Genomic DNA, 17,141 nt, shown 5'->3' on the forward strand with positions numbered 1-17,141 from the left:
CAGCTCGCCATCGGTACCTCAAATATACATATACATACTGGATATATATATATACATACTGGATATAGATATTCATATATATATATATATATATATATATATATACCACAAATACTCAATATACCTCAATCTGCTGCTCGGTTCTGCTCAAATATTCACTCTTCACCTGTCTGTCTGCCTGCCTGCCTGTCTCTCTGCCTGTCTGTCTGTCTCCCTAACTGTCTCTCTCTCTCCCTTTGTCTTTCCCTACCTACCTGTCTCTCTCCCTGCCTGTCTCTCTCTGTTTCCCTGTCTCTCTCCCTGCCTGTATATTTCCCTGTCTCTCTTTCTCTCTCCCTGCCTCCCTACCTACCTGTCTCTCTCCCTGCCTACCTGTCTCTCTCTCTACCTGTCTGTCTCTCAGCGTGGTGTCTCCGTTCTGAAGGAGTCAGTTCGGTTCTTCTCGGAGTCTCGAACACGGAGCAGCTGCTGGAGAACCTCGGCTCCATCACCGTAAATACCATCCCATAATATATTAATATATTTATATTAGCTGGAGAACCTTAGCTCCATCACGGTAAATACCATCCCATAATACCATACCATTGTTATAATTCAGGGAGTTAAAGGACCCAATTGCAGAGAGAGGCAGGTAGTTAGAAGATTTATTGATCAAAACACAAAAACGAAGCAAGGTAGTCCTGAGAGCAGCAGCAGTCAAAACCCAATTCCAAAATGAAGTAAAAAGGCATCCAAAAAACCAAGGGGGTGCAAAAACAGGAATAATTAGAAAGTACCGAAACTGACGAGAGCTGACACGACAGGAACCAACACAAGCACACACAAACTGACCGGGCAAGGACACACAACGCTCTGACAAGAGACAAAGGGAACACAGAGGCTAAATACAAGAGGTCATGATCAAACAACAGGTGATACAGCAGGTGAAACACATCAGGGAGGGGCAGGACAATCAGACAAGGTGGAAAAACACAGGAAGTAAAACTAGACAAGACAAGACAGAAAACCAGACTACCAAAATAAAACAGGAAACAGAAATATACACTACTCAGAATAATACACACTGAAAACAGGAGAACATAAAAATACCCAATCACAACAATCAATATACAAAAACAGGAAACAGCAACAGAAATATACACAATTATTATACATTATCCCATAATACCATATTTGTGTCTCTGGCTGCAGGTCCTGTCTCAGCTGACTCCGCCCCTCGTCGCCGAGATGGACGCGTTGCTCGGCAACAAGCCACGAAACAGCAAGGAGGCGGCAAAACGCTGAAGACTTTCAACACAACTTTATTTATTCTTCAGGGACGTTCTCATTGCCATGGAGACAGTGAGACTGTAACCATCAGAAGTATTTATTCTTCTATTAATAAATATATATAAATATATATGAATATGTATCTCACAGGCTCATGTTTTAAAGTTTATTCACTAAATCATGTTCAGGTGAGAAAGAGAGAATTTTACTATGAAATTATTTAAAATTAGTCTGGATTTAAAGAAGAAGAAAGTCAGGACGTTTCAGAATAAAAGTCGAAATATTTTCAGAATAAAAGACGAAATATTTCAGGTCAAAAAGTCGAAATATTTTCAGAATAAAAGTCGAAATATTTCAAGTCAAAAAGTCGAAATATTTTCAGAATAAAAATAAAAGAAATATTTCAAGTAAAAAAGTCGAAATATTTTCACAACAAATGTTGGAATATTTAAAAAAAAGTCAAAATAATTTCAGAATAAAAGTTGAAATATTTTAGATCAAAAAGTCGAAATATTTTCAGAATAAATGTCGAAATATTTTTAGAATAAAAGTCGAAATATTTCAAGTCAAAAAGTCGAAGTATTTTCAGAATAAAAGTCAAAATATTTCAATTCAAAAAGTCGAAATATTTTCAGAATAAAACTCGAAATATTTCAAATCATAAAGTCTAAATATTTACAGAATAAAACTCGAAATATTTCAAATCAAAGTAAAAAGTTGGAATATTATAAAATATTTTAAGATAAAAAGGGAATTCATGGATGAATTTATTTAAAATAAGTCTGGAATGAATGAATGCTTTATTATTTCAAACATGTAAAAACAAAACAAAAGAATAAAAACAAAAAGATTCACAGGAAGGTATTTTATTTTGGAAATACAGGAGCTGATTACCACCAATAAATATTCATGAACATGAACATTATTATTTTTATAATATTATTCGTCTGTTTAACTCTTTATGATGTAAGAATGCCAATAAAGTTATTCAAACAAACTTTCTTTATTTTCACAGTCTTTTCAAATTCTCAAAATATTTAGATTGTTTTTCTTATAATATTTAAATACTTGACACATTTATTTCAGAGAAAGCTACAAACACTCCTGCATGCTGTCTAACTTACAAAGAAAACTTTATTGATTCATAGCCGGATGAACATTGCCGTTACATTTATTTTTATCTCCAAGAAGCAAATACAAAATAACTCAGCGACACACAAATTGATCTTGAAGGCCTCTTAAACTAAACTAGCGCTAGGCTAGTTTAAGATAAGAAGATTGGTAGTAGCTGAAGCACCCCTAAATTCATCTCAGCACCCCTGATCCCCTTATCATAGCGATTCTGAGAAATCGTTTAGTGCTCAAACGTTATTACTTTTGCAAACCTGATTTTAGCGATGGAATAGGATGAATGACGACAGGCTCAGCTCAGTTGTAGCCTAAAGTCAACAGCCTATCTGCGATTCCCTGAACGAGGGCGCCTCAGCCTACTGGTCAGTCTGCGCAGATAACTTTGGGGAACGGAGGGAACAGAGTATGGCTACTTTCAACCACTGAAAAGGTATGGCTAACGGAGTGAAAATGAAATCTAATCGAATGAACATGTTACGTAGGCTACAGGTGTAGTATTTGTGGCACCAATCTGTGATTCCCTGATCACAATGATGGCAATTATATCTGAATTTTGTTGTGCAACGTTAGACAATTGCTAACTGTAGGCAAATGTAGCTTAAGAGTATCTACAACGAGTTTTTAAAGTGTGCTTTTAATAGCCTGCCGTAACGACTTGAGCACCAGTAGAAAATAGCCTAGTGCCACTGCTGCAGTTACCTCCGTACCAGACACTTTCTTATTTTTAACTGTCAATAACAATGAAAAATAAATAATTCGACCTGATGGATCATCAGACTCATTCATATCAGAACTGAAACACTGGAACGACAAACCCTGACCCACAGTCTGTTTCCCCATAGATGGATATAGTTTCTTTTTTTAAAGAAAACCGCCAGGTTTAGGTGAGAAAGTATAATGGCGTTTTTCCATTACATGGTACCTGCTCGACTCGCCTCGACTCGCCTCGACTCTACTCGCCACGACGCGCTGTGCGTCCGTTTTCCATTGCAGATTTTAGTACCGCCTCAGCGTGGCTGGTCGTCATAGCGACTGCCGTGGGCGTGGCTTAGTACATATATGTCAATGGGCTTAGTAGCGTTGGCTTTTCCCCGACTCATTTCCTGGTTCTCCGTCTCCGTAAACAACATGATATCAAAGAGATAGTTAACGTTTACTGCTCCAGATTTCCCACTGTGGTCAGAAAGAACAAGGGAGACACTTTGTTTCTCTCACATATATAGGACTCGAGTCGCTACTCGCTGCGGAGATAATCGTCGTCACTCTCTCACTTCTCCCTCGCTCACCAGCTCCCCACACACACATCACACATGCACACACCAGCGCACAAGTATAAACATCAGGCCACTTGTATGCTACGGAGAAAGGTCTGCGAGGAGCCTCCGGCAGCAAAAAAACACAGCTGGCTAAACTATTTAAAAATGCCATCTCTCGCTAGCAATGCAGTGATCAGTGACGATTCTTTCCGACCAGTCAGCAGCCTGCAGGTTTTCACGTCACCGTTTTGGCTCGCCTCAGCTCGCTTGGAACCTCGACTGAGGTGGTACTAAAAAAAGTACCTGTTAGCAGGTACCAGGTACTTTTTTTCGTAATGGAAAACCAAAAAAGGCGAGTAGAGTCGAGGTGAGTCGAGCCGGTACCATGTAATGGAAAAGCGCCATAAGATAAGCCTTTAACATTATCCCACTGCACTGAACAGCAACCCCATATTCACATATGTTATAAATAGGTGAATTTATAACCTTTGGTAGCCTACACATACATTCTCTGTTGATTAGTTGATTACATTTGCCTTCTGGTTGACAGCACAAAGGAGTGAGGAGAATAGAGAGGGAGAAGGGCAGAGAGAGCAAGATGAGCAAGGTGAAAAAATGGCTAAGTAGCCTATAAGACATATATATATATATATATATATATATATATATATATATATATATATATATATATATATATATATATATATATATATATAGTAGGACTACTGTGTTTTTTGTTTTCTCTTTTATTTGAAGATTATTTTCAAGTTGATTACAAAATGTTTTGTATGTGATTGTCAGTGATACGACGGAGGGAGGGGGATAGAGGGAGAGAGGAGGATGGAGAGAGAGTGGACAAAGAGACGGATATATTGTATGGGCAAAAACACTTTAAATATTCCATTCAGATTATATTTACATATGCATTTCATGGAGAACTAGTTTTTCTTCCCTCTTTAAGTGTTTTTGTTGCTATCTACATATGATACATATTATTCATTGGCCTCTGATTTATTTCCTGTATTGCGTAATATTGTTTTGTGGCTTATCATTAAAGTTGGTCTTCTCAGATTTATTGATGTCTTACTTATCATAGAGCTAATGTAGTTTTTGTATTAAAGTAAATGTTTTTATTATCGAGCCCAGGCTCTTAAGAAAAAGAGATGTTGGATTTTCCCCATCTGGTTCAGAGGTATTATTAGATTAGATTATTAATCATTTAGCTGTATAACCATATCAGTTTCTATCAATGATGTAAAGGAAAAAGTTGAAAATTAACAGCAGAAAAAACAAATAGTCCTGTCTAAAAATATGTTAAGGCTTATTTTACCAGTTCAAGGTATGTGCAGGGGCGTAGCATAACATTCTGGACCCTGTAGAAAGGCTACAGAATGGGCCCCTCTCTGCATGCACAGCTATTCAGTACTCAGTCCCCCCCCCAGTCTGACACCCCTGGGTATGTGTGCTGCTATAATCATGCTTTGTAGTTGCCATCTTTTTTCACAGCAGATGCCTTGAATCTTTTGATGGTTTGACATAATTGCATGTCTCAATCGGCCTATTTCTTTCTCCAAAACTCAGAAGTCATGATTTAAGGGTTTAAAAAAAAAAAAATCTTACTAGGACCCCCCTAGCTTAACTGCTAACAACTGCTCATTAGGGGCTGAGCCCCCCCCAAAGGTCAGATCCTAGAATCGCCACTGGCTTAGACTGTCTCTGGTCCAGTTTAAAAATGTTTTCTCTCCCGCTGCAGAGCACCATTTGTGTGTGTGTGTGTGTGTGTGTGTATGTTTCTGTGTCTCTGTGTGTGTCTGTGTGTCTCTGTGTGTGTGTGTGTATCTCTGTGTGTGTTTGTGTGTCTGTGTGCCTGTGTCTGTGTGTGTGTCTGTGTGTCTGTGTGTCTGTGTGTGTCTCTGTGTGTGTCTGTGTGTGCATGTGTCTGTGTGTGTGTGTGAGTCTGTGTGTGTGTGTGTGTCTCTCTGTGTCTGTGTGTGTGTCTCTGTGTTTGTGTGTCTATGTGTGTGTATGTGTGTGTCTCTGTGTGTGTGGGTCCTACAGAGGACACAGAGACACTGAGGAACCAGTATACCAGAACCCAAACCCAGGATAGAGAGGCTGAGTGAATGTGGTGTTGAAGGTGTGGAGGTGGATCAGTGAGTCAGAGGAGACTGTGTAGAAGGACAGAGAGCCAGCAGGACAGTCCACATACACTGCTACTCTCTCAGGGACAGAGGAGAAGTAGATGGAGAGGCGTGTTTGTATGTTATTGTGATAGACAGAGTAACCATCAACATCAGAGCAGCTCAGACTCCAGGACTGATCATTACCTCCAAACATACAGTCATCACTGTCTCCTCTCCTCCTGATTCCTATGTAACTCACTGATATATGAACAATTCCTCTCGTCCCAACCTCCCAGTAACAGCGACCAGTCAGACCATCTCTACACAGCAGCTGTTCCCAGTAGTCAAACCTCTCTGGATGATCAGGATATGGCTGATCCTCCTTCACATGTGTCACCTTCTTGTTGTTGTCAGACAGTTTGAGTTGTCTGTGCACTGTGTTTGTGTCCAGTGTGAGTTGACAGGAATCTGACAGAGAGAAGGAGACACAACCCAGCAGCAGATTATCATCTAACACAGCTGATGGTTGATTTATTAACAGCCTGACTGTTAATTAGATCAGAACTTCACAATGTTCACACATCTCTTTACCTCTCTTTATAGTCTCATCTCTAACTGGCAAGATACTAAACCTGGATGATCACCTCTGCTGAAATGTTCAATTAGTTAACCATCATAGGACACAACCTCTCTCTCTCTCTCTCTCTCTCTCTCTCTGTCTCTCTCTTTCTCTGTCTCTCTCTGTCTCTCTCTCTGTCAATTTTCAATTTCATGTTGCTTTATTGGCATGACAAAAAAATACATCTGTGTTGCCAAAGCATAAGAACAAACATACATATAAACAACAAGGAGTAAATACATCTGATATAATAATACAAGTAAACAGGATAATTATGATATAAATGCAGATACTAAACAAATTAAGTGCTTGTCCCTCAAAGGGTATGTTGAAACAATAATATACATTATAAAAAAATAATACAAATAAATAAAATAATAGAAAAATAAAAATGATTATATATACAATTTCCTGTTTTCTATTTATTGTTCCTTGTATTGTGGCAGGAGAAGACATATTTAGCTGCTAGCCATGCCGTGCTTTTATCTTCCCCTAATAGAAAAATACGTTTTTTTTCCTGAGTGTCGGTAGTGAAGCCTGGTATATGTTTTTCAAATTTTTGGAAATATTTGGTTCTTAAGCCTTCATATTTGGGGCATGTATATAGGAAATGTAATTTTGTTTCGATTTCCTGGTGGCAGTATATACAGACTCGTTCCTCTCTTGGGCTCCACACTTTTAAATGTCTACCTCTTTCAATTTCCAGCTCATGGTCACTGACTCTGTATTTTGTTAAAATTCGTATTTCTTTTGGATTTTTTGTTTTGAGATATTCGGCCACTTGGATATCTCTGTTCAGGGATTGATAACAGAGGAGTTGGTGTTGTATTTTATTTTCATTTTGCCATTGTTCTGTATACTCGTCTTTTAATTCAGTTTCAAATCTTGGTAGCACTGCATATTACGGTTCAGTAATAAGATGGTAATAGTGGGGTAACAGTGAGATAATTAAGAGGTAATATATAGGTAATAACATGTAATTACCAAAGTAATAACATGGCAATACATCACAGTAATAAAATGTAATACTAGGGTAATAAGGTGATAAGGTAAAAGATGTAATAACATGCAATTACCAATGTAATAAGTAGGAAAGGGTTCAATAATAACCATACAGTACAGGCCAAAAGTTTGGACACACCTTCTCATTCAATGCGTTTCCTTTATTTTCATGACTATTTACATTGTAGATTCTCACTGAAGGCATCAAAACTATGAATGAACACATATGGAATTATGTACTTAACAAAAAAGTGTGAAATAACTGAAAACATGTCTTATATTTTACATTCCTCAAAGTAGCCACCCTTTGCTTTTTTGATAGCGCTGCAAACCCTTGGTGTTCTCTCAATGAGCTTCATGAGGTAGTCACCTGAAATGGTTTTCACTTCACAGGTGTGCCTTGTCAGGGTTAATTAGTGGAATATTTACCTTATTAATGGGGTTGGGACCATCAGTTGTGTTGTGCAGAAGTCAGGTTGATACACAGCCGACAGCCCTATTGGACAACTCTTAGAATTCATATTATTGCAAGAACCAATCAGCTAAGTAAAGAGAAACGAGTGGCCATCATTAATTTAACAAATGAATGTCAGTCAGTCCGGAAAATTGCGAAAACTTTGAATGTGTCCCCAAGTGCAGTCGCAAAAACCATCAAGCGCTACAATGAAACTGGCTCACATGAGTACCGCCCCAGGAAAGGAAGACCAAGAGTCACCTCTGCTGCTAAAGATAAATTAATCTGAGTCACCAGCCTCAGAAATCGCAAGTTAACAGCAGCTCAGATTAGAGACCAGATGAATGCCAACACAGAGTTCTAGCAGCAGACACATCTCTAGAACAACTGTTAAGAGGAGACTGCGCGAATCAGGCCTTCATGGTCAAGTAGCTGCTAGGAAACCACTGCTAGAGAGGCAACAAGCAGAAGAGATTTGTTTGGGCCAAGAAACACAAGGAATGGACATTAGACCAGTGGAAACCCGTGCTTTTCTCTGATGAGTCCAAATTTGAGATCTTTGGTTCCAACCGCTGTGTCTTTGTGCGATGCAGAAAAGGTGAACGGATGGATTCTACATCCCTGGTTCCCACCGTGAAGCATGGAGGAGGAGGTGTGATGGTGTGGGGGTGCTTTGCTGGTGACACTGTTGGGTTGATTTATTCAAAATTGAAGGCATACTGAACCAGCATGGCTACCACAGTATCCTGGAGCGACATGCCATCCCATCCGGTTTGCGTTTAGTTGGACCATCATTTATTTTTCAACAGGACAATGACCCCAAACACACCTCCAGGCTGTGTAAGGGCTATTTGACCAAGAAGGAGAGTGATGGAGTGCTGCGCCAGATGACCTGGCCTCCACAGTCACCGGACCTGAACCCAATCGAGATGGTTTGGGGTGAGCTGGACCGCAGAGTGAAGGCAAAAGGGCCAACAAGTGCTAAGCATCTCTGGGAACTCCTTTAAGATTGTTGGAAAACCATTTCAGGTGACTACCTCTTGAAGCTCATCAAGAGAATGCCAAGAGTGTGCAAAGCAGTAATCAAAGCAAAGGGTGGCTACTTTGAAGACATATTTTCAGTTATTTCACACTTTTTTGTTGAGTACATAATTCCATATGTGCTCATTCATAGTTTTGATGCCTTCAGTGAGAATCTACAATGTAAATAGTCATGAAAATAAAGGAAATGCATTGAATGAGAAGGTGTGTCCAAACTTAGCTGGGGGCGATGATCTCTCAGCTCGTCTCAGGGCGTGGAGCTCAGCCTGTAGAGCCTGTAGAGTCCGCAGCTGGTTGCTCTGGGTGGTGAAGTGTTGGGTGAGATCCTCCATCATGCAACCTCAGGGCTAACCTCAGGGCCTGGTTGTCTTCCTCCAGCTCCTTCATGGCCTGGTACAGCTCGTGGATTTCAGCCTTCTGTTGTAGGACCATACTGCTTGGCTCACTCACTGCTGGATGTTGTTTCTCACTGTTGTTGTGAAGGCAGGTCAAGGTCTTTTCTTTGAAGTCCACAAACTCCCACTCTCAGTACCTTCACACTGGAGGAGAGTTTGGGACTGCAATGAGGAGAGGTCACATGACTGCTGCTGGGGACGGCTGGTCTCTCTGGGGTATTTGGCTGTTTCCTTTCTTCTTCTTTTCTGCTACGCTTTTCATTGACTGGAAGTGTTTGTCAAAATTATCCATGCTATTTTCTGATCCCTGGATCATGATTGTGCCATTGTGATAGATGTTGATAATCAGGGTGGGAGAGGTGGGGTCTTCCTCGCAGACTGTAATTTGTCTTCCTTTGCTGATTCCATTCTTCTTAACATGGGTGAAGATTTCACAAAAGGCTGCATGCCAGGCAGGAGGATGATGGGTGAAGAAAAGCAGTTCCCCAGGTCTCTCCGTACACTGATACAGTGCCGGAGCTCATCCATCGTGTTGCTGATAGATTGCAGTGCGCCATCAGGTCTCTGATGTTTTAATGATCTCCACAGGTATCATAGATGTTTGTAGACAATTTTTGGAGCATTTCCCTTCATGGTAAAATCTTTTAGGGAAGTCACATGGTCACATGGTCAGGATACTGGATCTTGTATCCGTCAGTGTCCGGTGGCAAAAGTGGCAGATCTGAATCTTTTACCGGCAACGTTAGATGGCTGATAGCGGAGCCGTCCTCCATCGCGGCATGCATTCACTCGGACCGACGGTAGTTTTTTTTCCCCCTGTAGTTAACGTTACCGGTTGATGTTGCCGGTTGATCCTTGTAACATTGATTAGTGTTCGGCAGACATGGGGTACTCGAGTCACATGACTTGACTCGAGTTAGACTTGAGTCGCAAATTTTAGGACTTGAGACTTGCTTGATTAACATTCATAAAAGACTCGACTTGACTTTGACTTGATATTCATGAGTTGAGACTTCACTTAGACTTGAGTCAAATGACTTGAAATGACTTGATTTTCTGTTTAATAAATATATTTTTCCCCCATCGGATATTGAGGAGGAGTTAACTTTATGATTTTAGTGCTGTTGCATGCGCAGGAACAGTTGTTATGATGACGCGGCGCGCGGCGGCAGTAAACAACACTGGCTATGGCTAGTAACTTAACGTCAAGGATCCCTCTCATGGGCGCCGATACCGTGGGTGCTCCAGAGCTCGAGCACCCACGGAAAATACTGACCACCCACGTGTGCCAGACTGCCAGTTCATTATTTTTTTATCTTAGTTATTTATTTATATTATTGCTTGTATTGGCTATGTTGGTGGTATTGATTCTTAATTTCCCACGAAGCTGATCGCGGTTACGTGCCAGTTAAACTTTTCATCTCCAATCCTATCTGTGTTTGTGAGAAGTGGCGCTGTCCTGAGTTGAAAGATGGCCTATAGGTTAGGCCTACTTTCCGGCTTTATTATGGCGTGTGTGTTCGAGTCGGCTGCTGTCCATTTCCTAAGGTTCTGAAATGCAAACACTTTTTTTAAAAGGGTGTGCGCGTGAGAGCACCCATGGAGGAAAACATAAATCGGCGCCTATGTCCCTCTGCACAGAAAAATAATAAAGTTAGGCTATAAGGATTACACATCTGACCAGGCAAAGAAAAAAATGAACGGCAGCTTGTAAGGTCTGCAGTACAAACATTTCCGACGTTGAATTTCATTCACTTCAAATCGGGAGAGATTCGGGTTCCAGTCCCCATATTCAGCTGAACCACTATTTGGACGTTTGTGATGGACAGAACTCCCTTCAGTTTTTGGCCATGAATAAGCACACCCTCCCCTCTTTGTTCAAGGTGGCGGTAAGAGCGAATAAAACTAGGCACACATACACACACACAACACAAACTGCTCTCTCTCTCTCTCTCTCTCTCTCTCATTCATAAACACACACACACACACATGCAGACGTAAGTATGTGAATAAAGCTAGGCACACATACAACACACTCTGCACTCTCACAGCACATGCACATTCACTCACCAATATTAATAACTTCACTCACTCTCTCTCAAACACGCACACATTCACTCACAAATACACTGTCAAATATCAACATATATACTTTCAATTCCATGTGATAAGCAAATGTGGTGGGATTCAGCTCCTCTTAAAGAATGTGTTTTGTTTTTTAAGAGAAGGAAAGGTTAAAGGATGTGTTTCTGTCTCATAAAAGTGAGGCATGTTTGAAGAATATTATTTGACTTAGTAACAATTATACTTGAATTGTTTGAAGGAATTTCATGATTTGATGTCATGTTTGAGGCATATTGAACAATGTTGATTTATTATTGGCCTAATATCAGTTTTAGGCTGTTCTTTTTTATCTGTGTTAATTTAAACTCTTCAGATGTATGTGGACGCAAAGTCTTTTGAATATTGAGTAAACGTAAGAAAACTTTTTTGCACTCCTCTTTTGTCGGGCAGGTGCGTAAGATATGATCAAAGGTACAAGATCAAAATTTGTTCAAAGAAAATCCCGCACACTGACCATTACACTAAATTAAATTAATTTCAGGTAAATTTACTGATGAAGGTCTGAGACCAAAATGTTGTATTTTTCTAAATACATTTTTGCCAGTGTAATGGTCAGTGTGCGGGATTTTCTTTGAATATTGAGTAAAAAATGCAAATAAAACTCCAGCAGTTCATAACCACTGTCTGTTTATGACTTCTGTTTCTCTGTGTGAATAGTTTTGACAATGTGACTTCCGTTTTAACTGATGCTTGTTAGCATTCGAAAATAAATACTAAAACAATACTAATCCTACTGTAAGATGTTGAGCCTTGTTTTTATGAATCAAAGTGAAAGCATACTCACACTTCCTCAGACCAGGTTTCAGCCTCTGCGCTCCACCATGTTCCAGCCTGGAGGAAGAAACAAAGTCAGAATGAAGCTTCAGAAACCTCCTAATCTCTCATCTTCAAAATATATCAAACATCCCATGTTTCTAAGGTCAAAGATTAACTCTGAACATCAACATAATCGAGACATGCTCAAAGTGCTTCAATAAGAATGTAACTTAGTAATAGAAGTTGAGTATCAGCAGGGACGAGATTCTTCACTGTTATCACCAGGGCTGCTGGTACACACTGTGAACCAACAGTGAGCTCTGCTGTCTGTTCATACCTTAGAGTGTCCAGTCTGCAGTGTGGATCCTCCCGTCTAGCTGAAAGAAGCTTCACTCCCGAGTCTCCTGGATGATTGTAGCTCAGAGAACACAGAGACACTGAGGAACCAGACCCTACCCAGAACCCAGGATAGAGAGGCTGAGTGAATGTGGTGTTGAAGGTGTGGAGGTGGATCAGTGAGTCAGAGGAGACTGTGTAGAAGGACAGAGAGCCATCAGGACAGTCCACATATACTGCTACTCTACCAGAGACAGAGGAGGAGGAGATGGATGTTGGTATCTTATTGTGACAGACAGAGTAACCATCATCATCAGAGCAGAGCAGACTCCAGGACTGATCATTACATCCAAACCAACAGTCTCTACTGGTTCCTCTCCTGCTGATTCCTCTGTAACTCACTGATATATTAACCTCTCCTCTCCTCTCAACCTCCCAGTAACAACGACCAGTCAGACCATCTCTACACAGCAGCTGCCACCAGGACTCAAACCTCTCTGGATGATCAGGATATCGCTGATCCTCCATCACATGTGTCACCATCCTGTTGTTGTCAGACAGTTTGAGTTTTCTGTGTGCTGTGTTTGTGTCTAGTGTGAGTTGACAGGAACCTGACGGAGAGGAGACACAACACAGCAGCAGATTATCATCTAACACAGCTGATGGTTGATTTATTAACAGACTGACTGTTAATTAGATCAGAACTTCACAATGTTCATACATCTCTTTACCTCTCTTTATAGTCTCATCTCTAACTGGCAAGCTACTAAACCTGGATGGAAATGATCACCTCTGCTGAAATGTTCAATTAGTTAACCATCATAGGACACAACCTCGCTCTCTCTCTCTCTCTCCCTCTATGTCTCTCTCTCTTTCTGTCTGCCTCTCTCTGTCTCTCTGTCTGTCTGTCTCTCTCTCTGTCTCTCTGTCTGTCTGTCTCTCTCTCTGTCTGTCTGTCTGTCTGTCTCTCTCTCTCTCTGTCTGTCTGTCTGTCTGTCTGTCTGTCTCTCTCTCTACCTCTCTCTGTCTCTGTGTCTCTCTCTCTCTGTCTGTATGTCACTCTCTGTCTGACTCTCTCTGTGTCTCTCTCTCAGTCTGTCTCGTCTTTCTCTCTCTCTCTGTCCCTCTTTCTCTCTATCTCTCTCTCTCTGTCTGTCTGTCTCTCTCTCTCGCTGTCTCACTCTCTCCCTCTCTCTGTGTCTCTGTATTCTCTATTACTAATACATACAGTATACTAGATTGAATATGGACATTAAACACAGTTAACACATGACATAACCATACATTCAATAACAAATCAACTTATGCTGTAAATGAAAAGTAAATAAAAAATAACATTTACAAGTCTTAGCTTTTGAACAATGTGCTGCAGAATTAAAGTGTTCTGCTTGAGGTGGAGTCTGCATGAGAAAAGAGTTCGAGAATTTTGGAAAATGTGGTCATTGACTGCATTTTTTGTCAAAGCAATGAAAAATTATCCAGAGTTTATGACTACTGTTTCTCTGTGTGAATAGTTTTGACAATGTGACTTCCATTTTAACTGATGCTTGTTAGCAATAAATAAAAAAATGCTAACAGAATACTAATCCTACTGTAAAATGTTGAGCCTTGTTTTTATGAATCAAAGTGAAAGCATACTCACACTTCCTCAGACCAGGTCTCAGCCTCTGCTCTCCACCATGATCCAGCCTGAAGGAAGAGACAAAGACAGAATGAACCATCAGAAGCTTCCTCATCTCTCATATTCAAAATATATCAAACATCTCATGTTTCTAAGGTCAAAGATTAACTCTGAACATCAACATAATTGAGATGTCTTCAAAGTGCTCCAAAAAGAATGTAACTTATTAATAGGAGTTGAGTCTCAGCAGGGACAAGATTCTTCGCTGTTATCACCAGGGCTGCTGGTAATAATATTTAATAATTCATTACATTTATATAGCGCTTTATCATAGACACTCAAAGCACTTTGGGGGGACTACTCTCTAACACCACCAATGTGTAGTACCCACCTGGGTGATGCACGGCAGCCTTACGACGCCAGACGCTCACCACACATTAGCTTGGTAGAGAGGGAGGGGAACATATTTTTACTGGTGGGGAAAACTGGAGTACCCAGAGAAAACCCCACGCACACACAGGGAGAACATGCAAACTCCACACAGAAAGGCCCGGGACGACCAGGGTTCGAACCCGGTACCTTCTTGCTCACCAACAGTGAGCTCAGCTGTCTGTTCATACCGTAGAGTGTCCAGTCTGCAGTGTAGATCCTCCTGTCTAGCTGAAAGCAGCTTCTTTCCCGAGTCTCCTGGATGACTGTAGCTCAGAGAACACAGAGACACTGAGGAACCAGACCCTACCCAGAACCCAGGATAGAGAGGCTGCGTGAATGGTGTGTTGAAGGTGTGGAGGTGGATCAGTGAGTCAGAAGAGACTGTGTAGAAGGACAGAGAGTCAGCAGGACAGTCCACATACACTGCTACTCTATCAGAGACAGAGGAGGAGGAGATGGATGTTCCTCTGTTATTGTGCCAGACAGAGTAATGACCATCAGAGTAGAACAGACTCCAGGACTGATCATTACCTCCAAACACACAGTCTCTACCGTCTCCTTTCCTCCTGATTCCTCTGTAACTCACTGATATATTAACCTCTCCTCTCCTCTCAACCTCCCAGTAACAGCGACCAGTCAGACCATCTCTACACAGCAGCTGAGGATAGTTGTCAAACCTCTCTGGATGATCAGGATATGGCTGATCCTCCTCCACCCATGTCACCGTCCTGTTGTCAGACAGTTTGAGGTGTCTGCTCACTGTGTTTGTGTCCAGTGTGAGTTGACAGGAATCTGATGGAGAGAAGGAAACACAACCCAGCAGCAGATTATCATCTAACACAGCTGATGGTTGATTTATTAACAGACTGACTGTTAATTAGATCAGAACTTCACAATGTTCCCAGATCTCTTAACCTCTCTTTATAGTCATATCTCTAACTGGCAAGCTACTAAACCTGGATGGAAATGATCACCTCTTCTGAAATGTTCAATTAGTTAACCATCATTCTACACAACCTCTCTCTCTCTCTCTCTCTCTCTCTCTGTCTGTCCCCTTCTGTCTCTCTCTCAGTCTATGTCTCACTCTCTCTTTCTCTCTCTCTGTCTCTATCTCTCTCTCTGTCTCTCTCTCTCGCTCTGTCTCTCTCTTTCTGTATGTCTCTCTCTCTGTCCCTCTCTCTCTCTCTCTCTCTCTCTGTCTGTCTGTCTGTCTCTCTCTCTCTTTCTGTGTCTCTCTATTCTCTATTACTAATACATACAGTATACCAGATTGAATATGGACATTAAACATAGTTAACACATGACATAACCATACATTCAATAACAAATCAACTTATGCTGTAAATGAAAAGTAAATAAAAAATAACATTTACAAGTCTTAGCATTTGAACAATGTGCTGCAGAAATAAAGTGTTATGCTTGTGTTGGAGTCTGCATGAGAAAAGAGTTCAAGGATTTTGGAAAATGTGATCATTGACTGCATTTTGTGTTAAAGCAATGAAAAATGATCCACAGTTTGTTACTTCTGTTTCTCTGTGTGAATATTTTTGACAATGTGTCTTCCATTTTAACTGATGATTGTTAGCAATCAAAAAGAAATACTAACACAATACTGATCCTACTGTAAGATGTTGAGCTTTGTTTTTATGAATCAAAGTGAAAGCATACTCACACTTCCTCAGACCAGGTTTGAGCCTCTGCTCTCCACCTTGATCCAGCCTGGAGGAAGAGACAAAGTGAGAATGAACCATCAGAAGCTTCCACATCTCTCATCTTTAAAATATATCAAACATCTCAGGTTTCTAAGGTCAAAGATTAAAGTGATGGTTCAGATTAATTTCACCCTAGGGTCCTTTGCACCATGACCTCAAGGCAAACACCCCCCCTATCAGCTGAATAGCTTAGTGTAGGGGCTAACGTATCCAGGTTTGTATCTCGTAAGTTACCCCACTAATAATGCCCGAAATGATACCAAACTTCTACAGTAGTACAAATAGCTTATGCATTCATAAAACGATTGATTGGAAAGTTTGTAAGTACACCAGAAGTTTATGTAAATAACACTTGCCTGCTGGCTTCTGCTTGCTGCTGCTTCTGGCTTAGGGACCGTCTACAAATTACAACACCGAAAAGAGATACAATAAAAATATTTATAATTTAACTTTTATTTTTTTTTATGTAAGTGCTGTAGTATAACTAGCAGGAGACAAGTTAAAATTGAGGTAAGTTTGGAGACATTACCTTATTTAATCATTACATTAATAAATATTTTTGTTGTATCTCTTTTCGTTGTGGTAATTTGTAGACGGCCCTAAGCGTACTTACTACTGGTAACAGCAGCAGCAGCGAGCAGAAGCCAGCAGGCAAGTGTTATTTACATAAACTCCTGGTGTACTTACAAACTTTCCAATCCATCGTTTTATGAGTGTATAACATATTGTACTACTGTAGAAGTTTGGTATCAGTTTGGACATTATTAGTGGGGTAGCTTACGAGATACAAACCTGGATCCATTAGCGCCTGCACTAAGCTATTCAGCTGATAATGCTAACTCTCCCAATGTTCGACCCAGGTAAAAAAAG

The 17,141-nt window shown here is 40.6% G+C and overlaps 2 protein-coding genes across 2 annotated transcripts in view; one reads left to right on the forward strand and one right to left on the reverse strand.

The window, feature by feature from the left end:
* The window catches only part of LOC120573342 (voltage-gated potassium channel subunit beta-3-like), an 18,980-nt gene extending 17,575 nt beyond the window's left edge, over window positions 1–1,405 (forward strand). The window contains exons 12-14 of the mRNA XM_039823029.1: window positions 1–13; window positions 404–492; window positions 1,192–1,405. The exon at window positions 1–13 is cut by the window's left edge and continues 108 nt beyond it. Of these exons, the coding sequence (XP_039678963.1) occupies window positions 1–13; window positions 404–492; window positions 1,192–1,284 (195 nt within the window). The 3' untranslated portion in view covers window positions 1,285–1,405. The remainder of the gene's footprint in view (window positions 14–403; window positions 493–1,191) is intronic.
* An 8,063-nt stretch (window positions 1,406–9,468) lies between these two features.
* Window positions 9,469–17,141, reverse strand: part of LOC120572646 — a 45,376-nt gene continuing 37,703 nt past the window's right edge. Inside the window, exons 9-14 of the mRNA XM_039821964.1 lie at window positions 14,748–15,351; window positions 14,149–14,195; window positions 12,965–13,117; window positions 12,508–12,574; window positions 12,199–12,245; window positions 9,469–9,731 (exon numbers count right to left, since the gene is read on the reverse strand). Coding sequence (XP_039677898.1) covers window positions 9,469–9,731; window positions 12,199–12,245; window positions 12,508–12,574; window positions 12,965–13,117; window positions 14,149–14,195; window positions 14,748–15,351 — 1,181 coding nt within the window. The remainder of the gene's footprint in view (window positions 9,732–12,198; window positions 12,246–12,507; window positions 12,575–12,964; window positions 13,118–14,148; window positions 14,196–14,747; window positions 15,352–17,141) is intronic.

The sequence above is a fragment of the Perca fluviatilis genome, chromosome 14 (genome assembly GCF_010015445.1).
Source record: "Perca fluviatilis chromosome 14, GENO_Pfluv_1.0, whole genome shotgun sequence".
Lineage (NCBI taxonomy): Eukaryota > Metazoa > Chordata > Actinopteri > Perciformes > Percidae > Perca > Perca fluviatilis.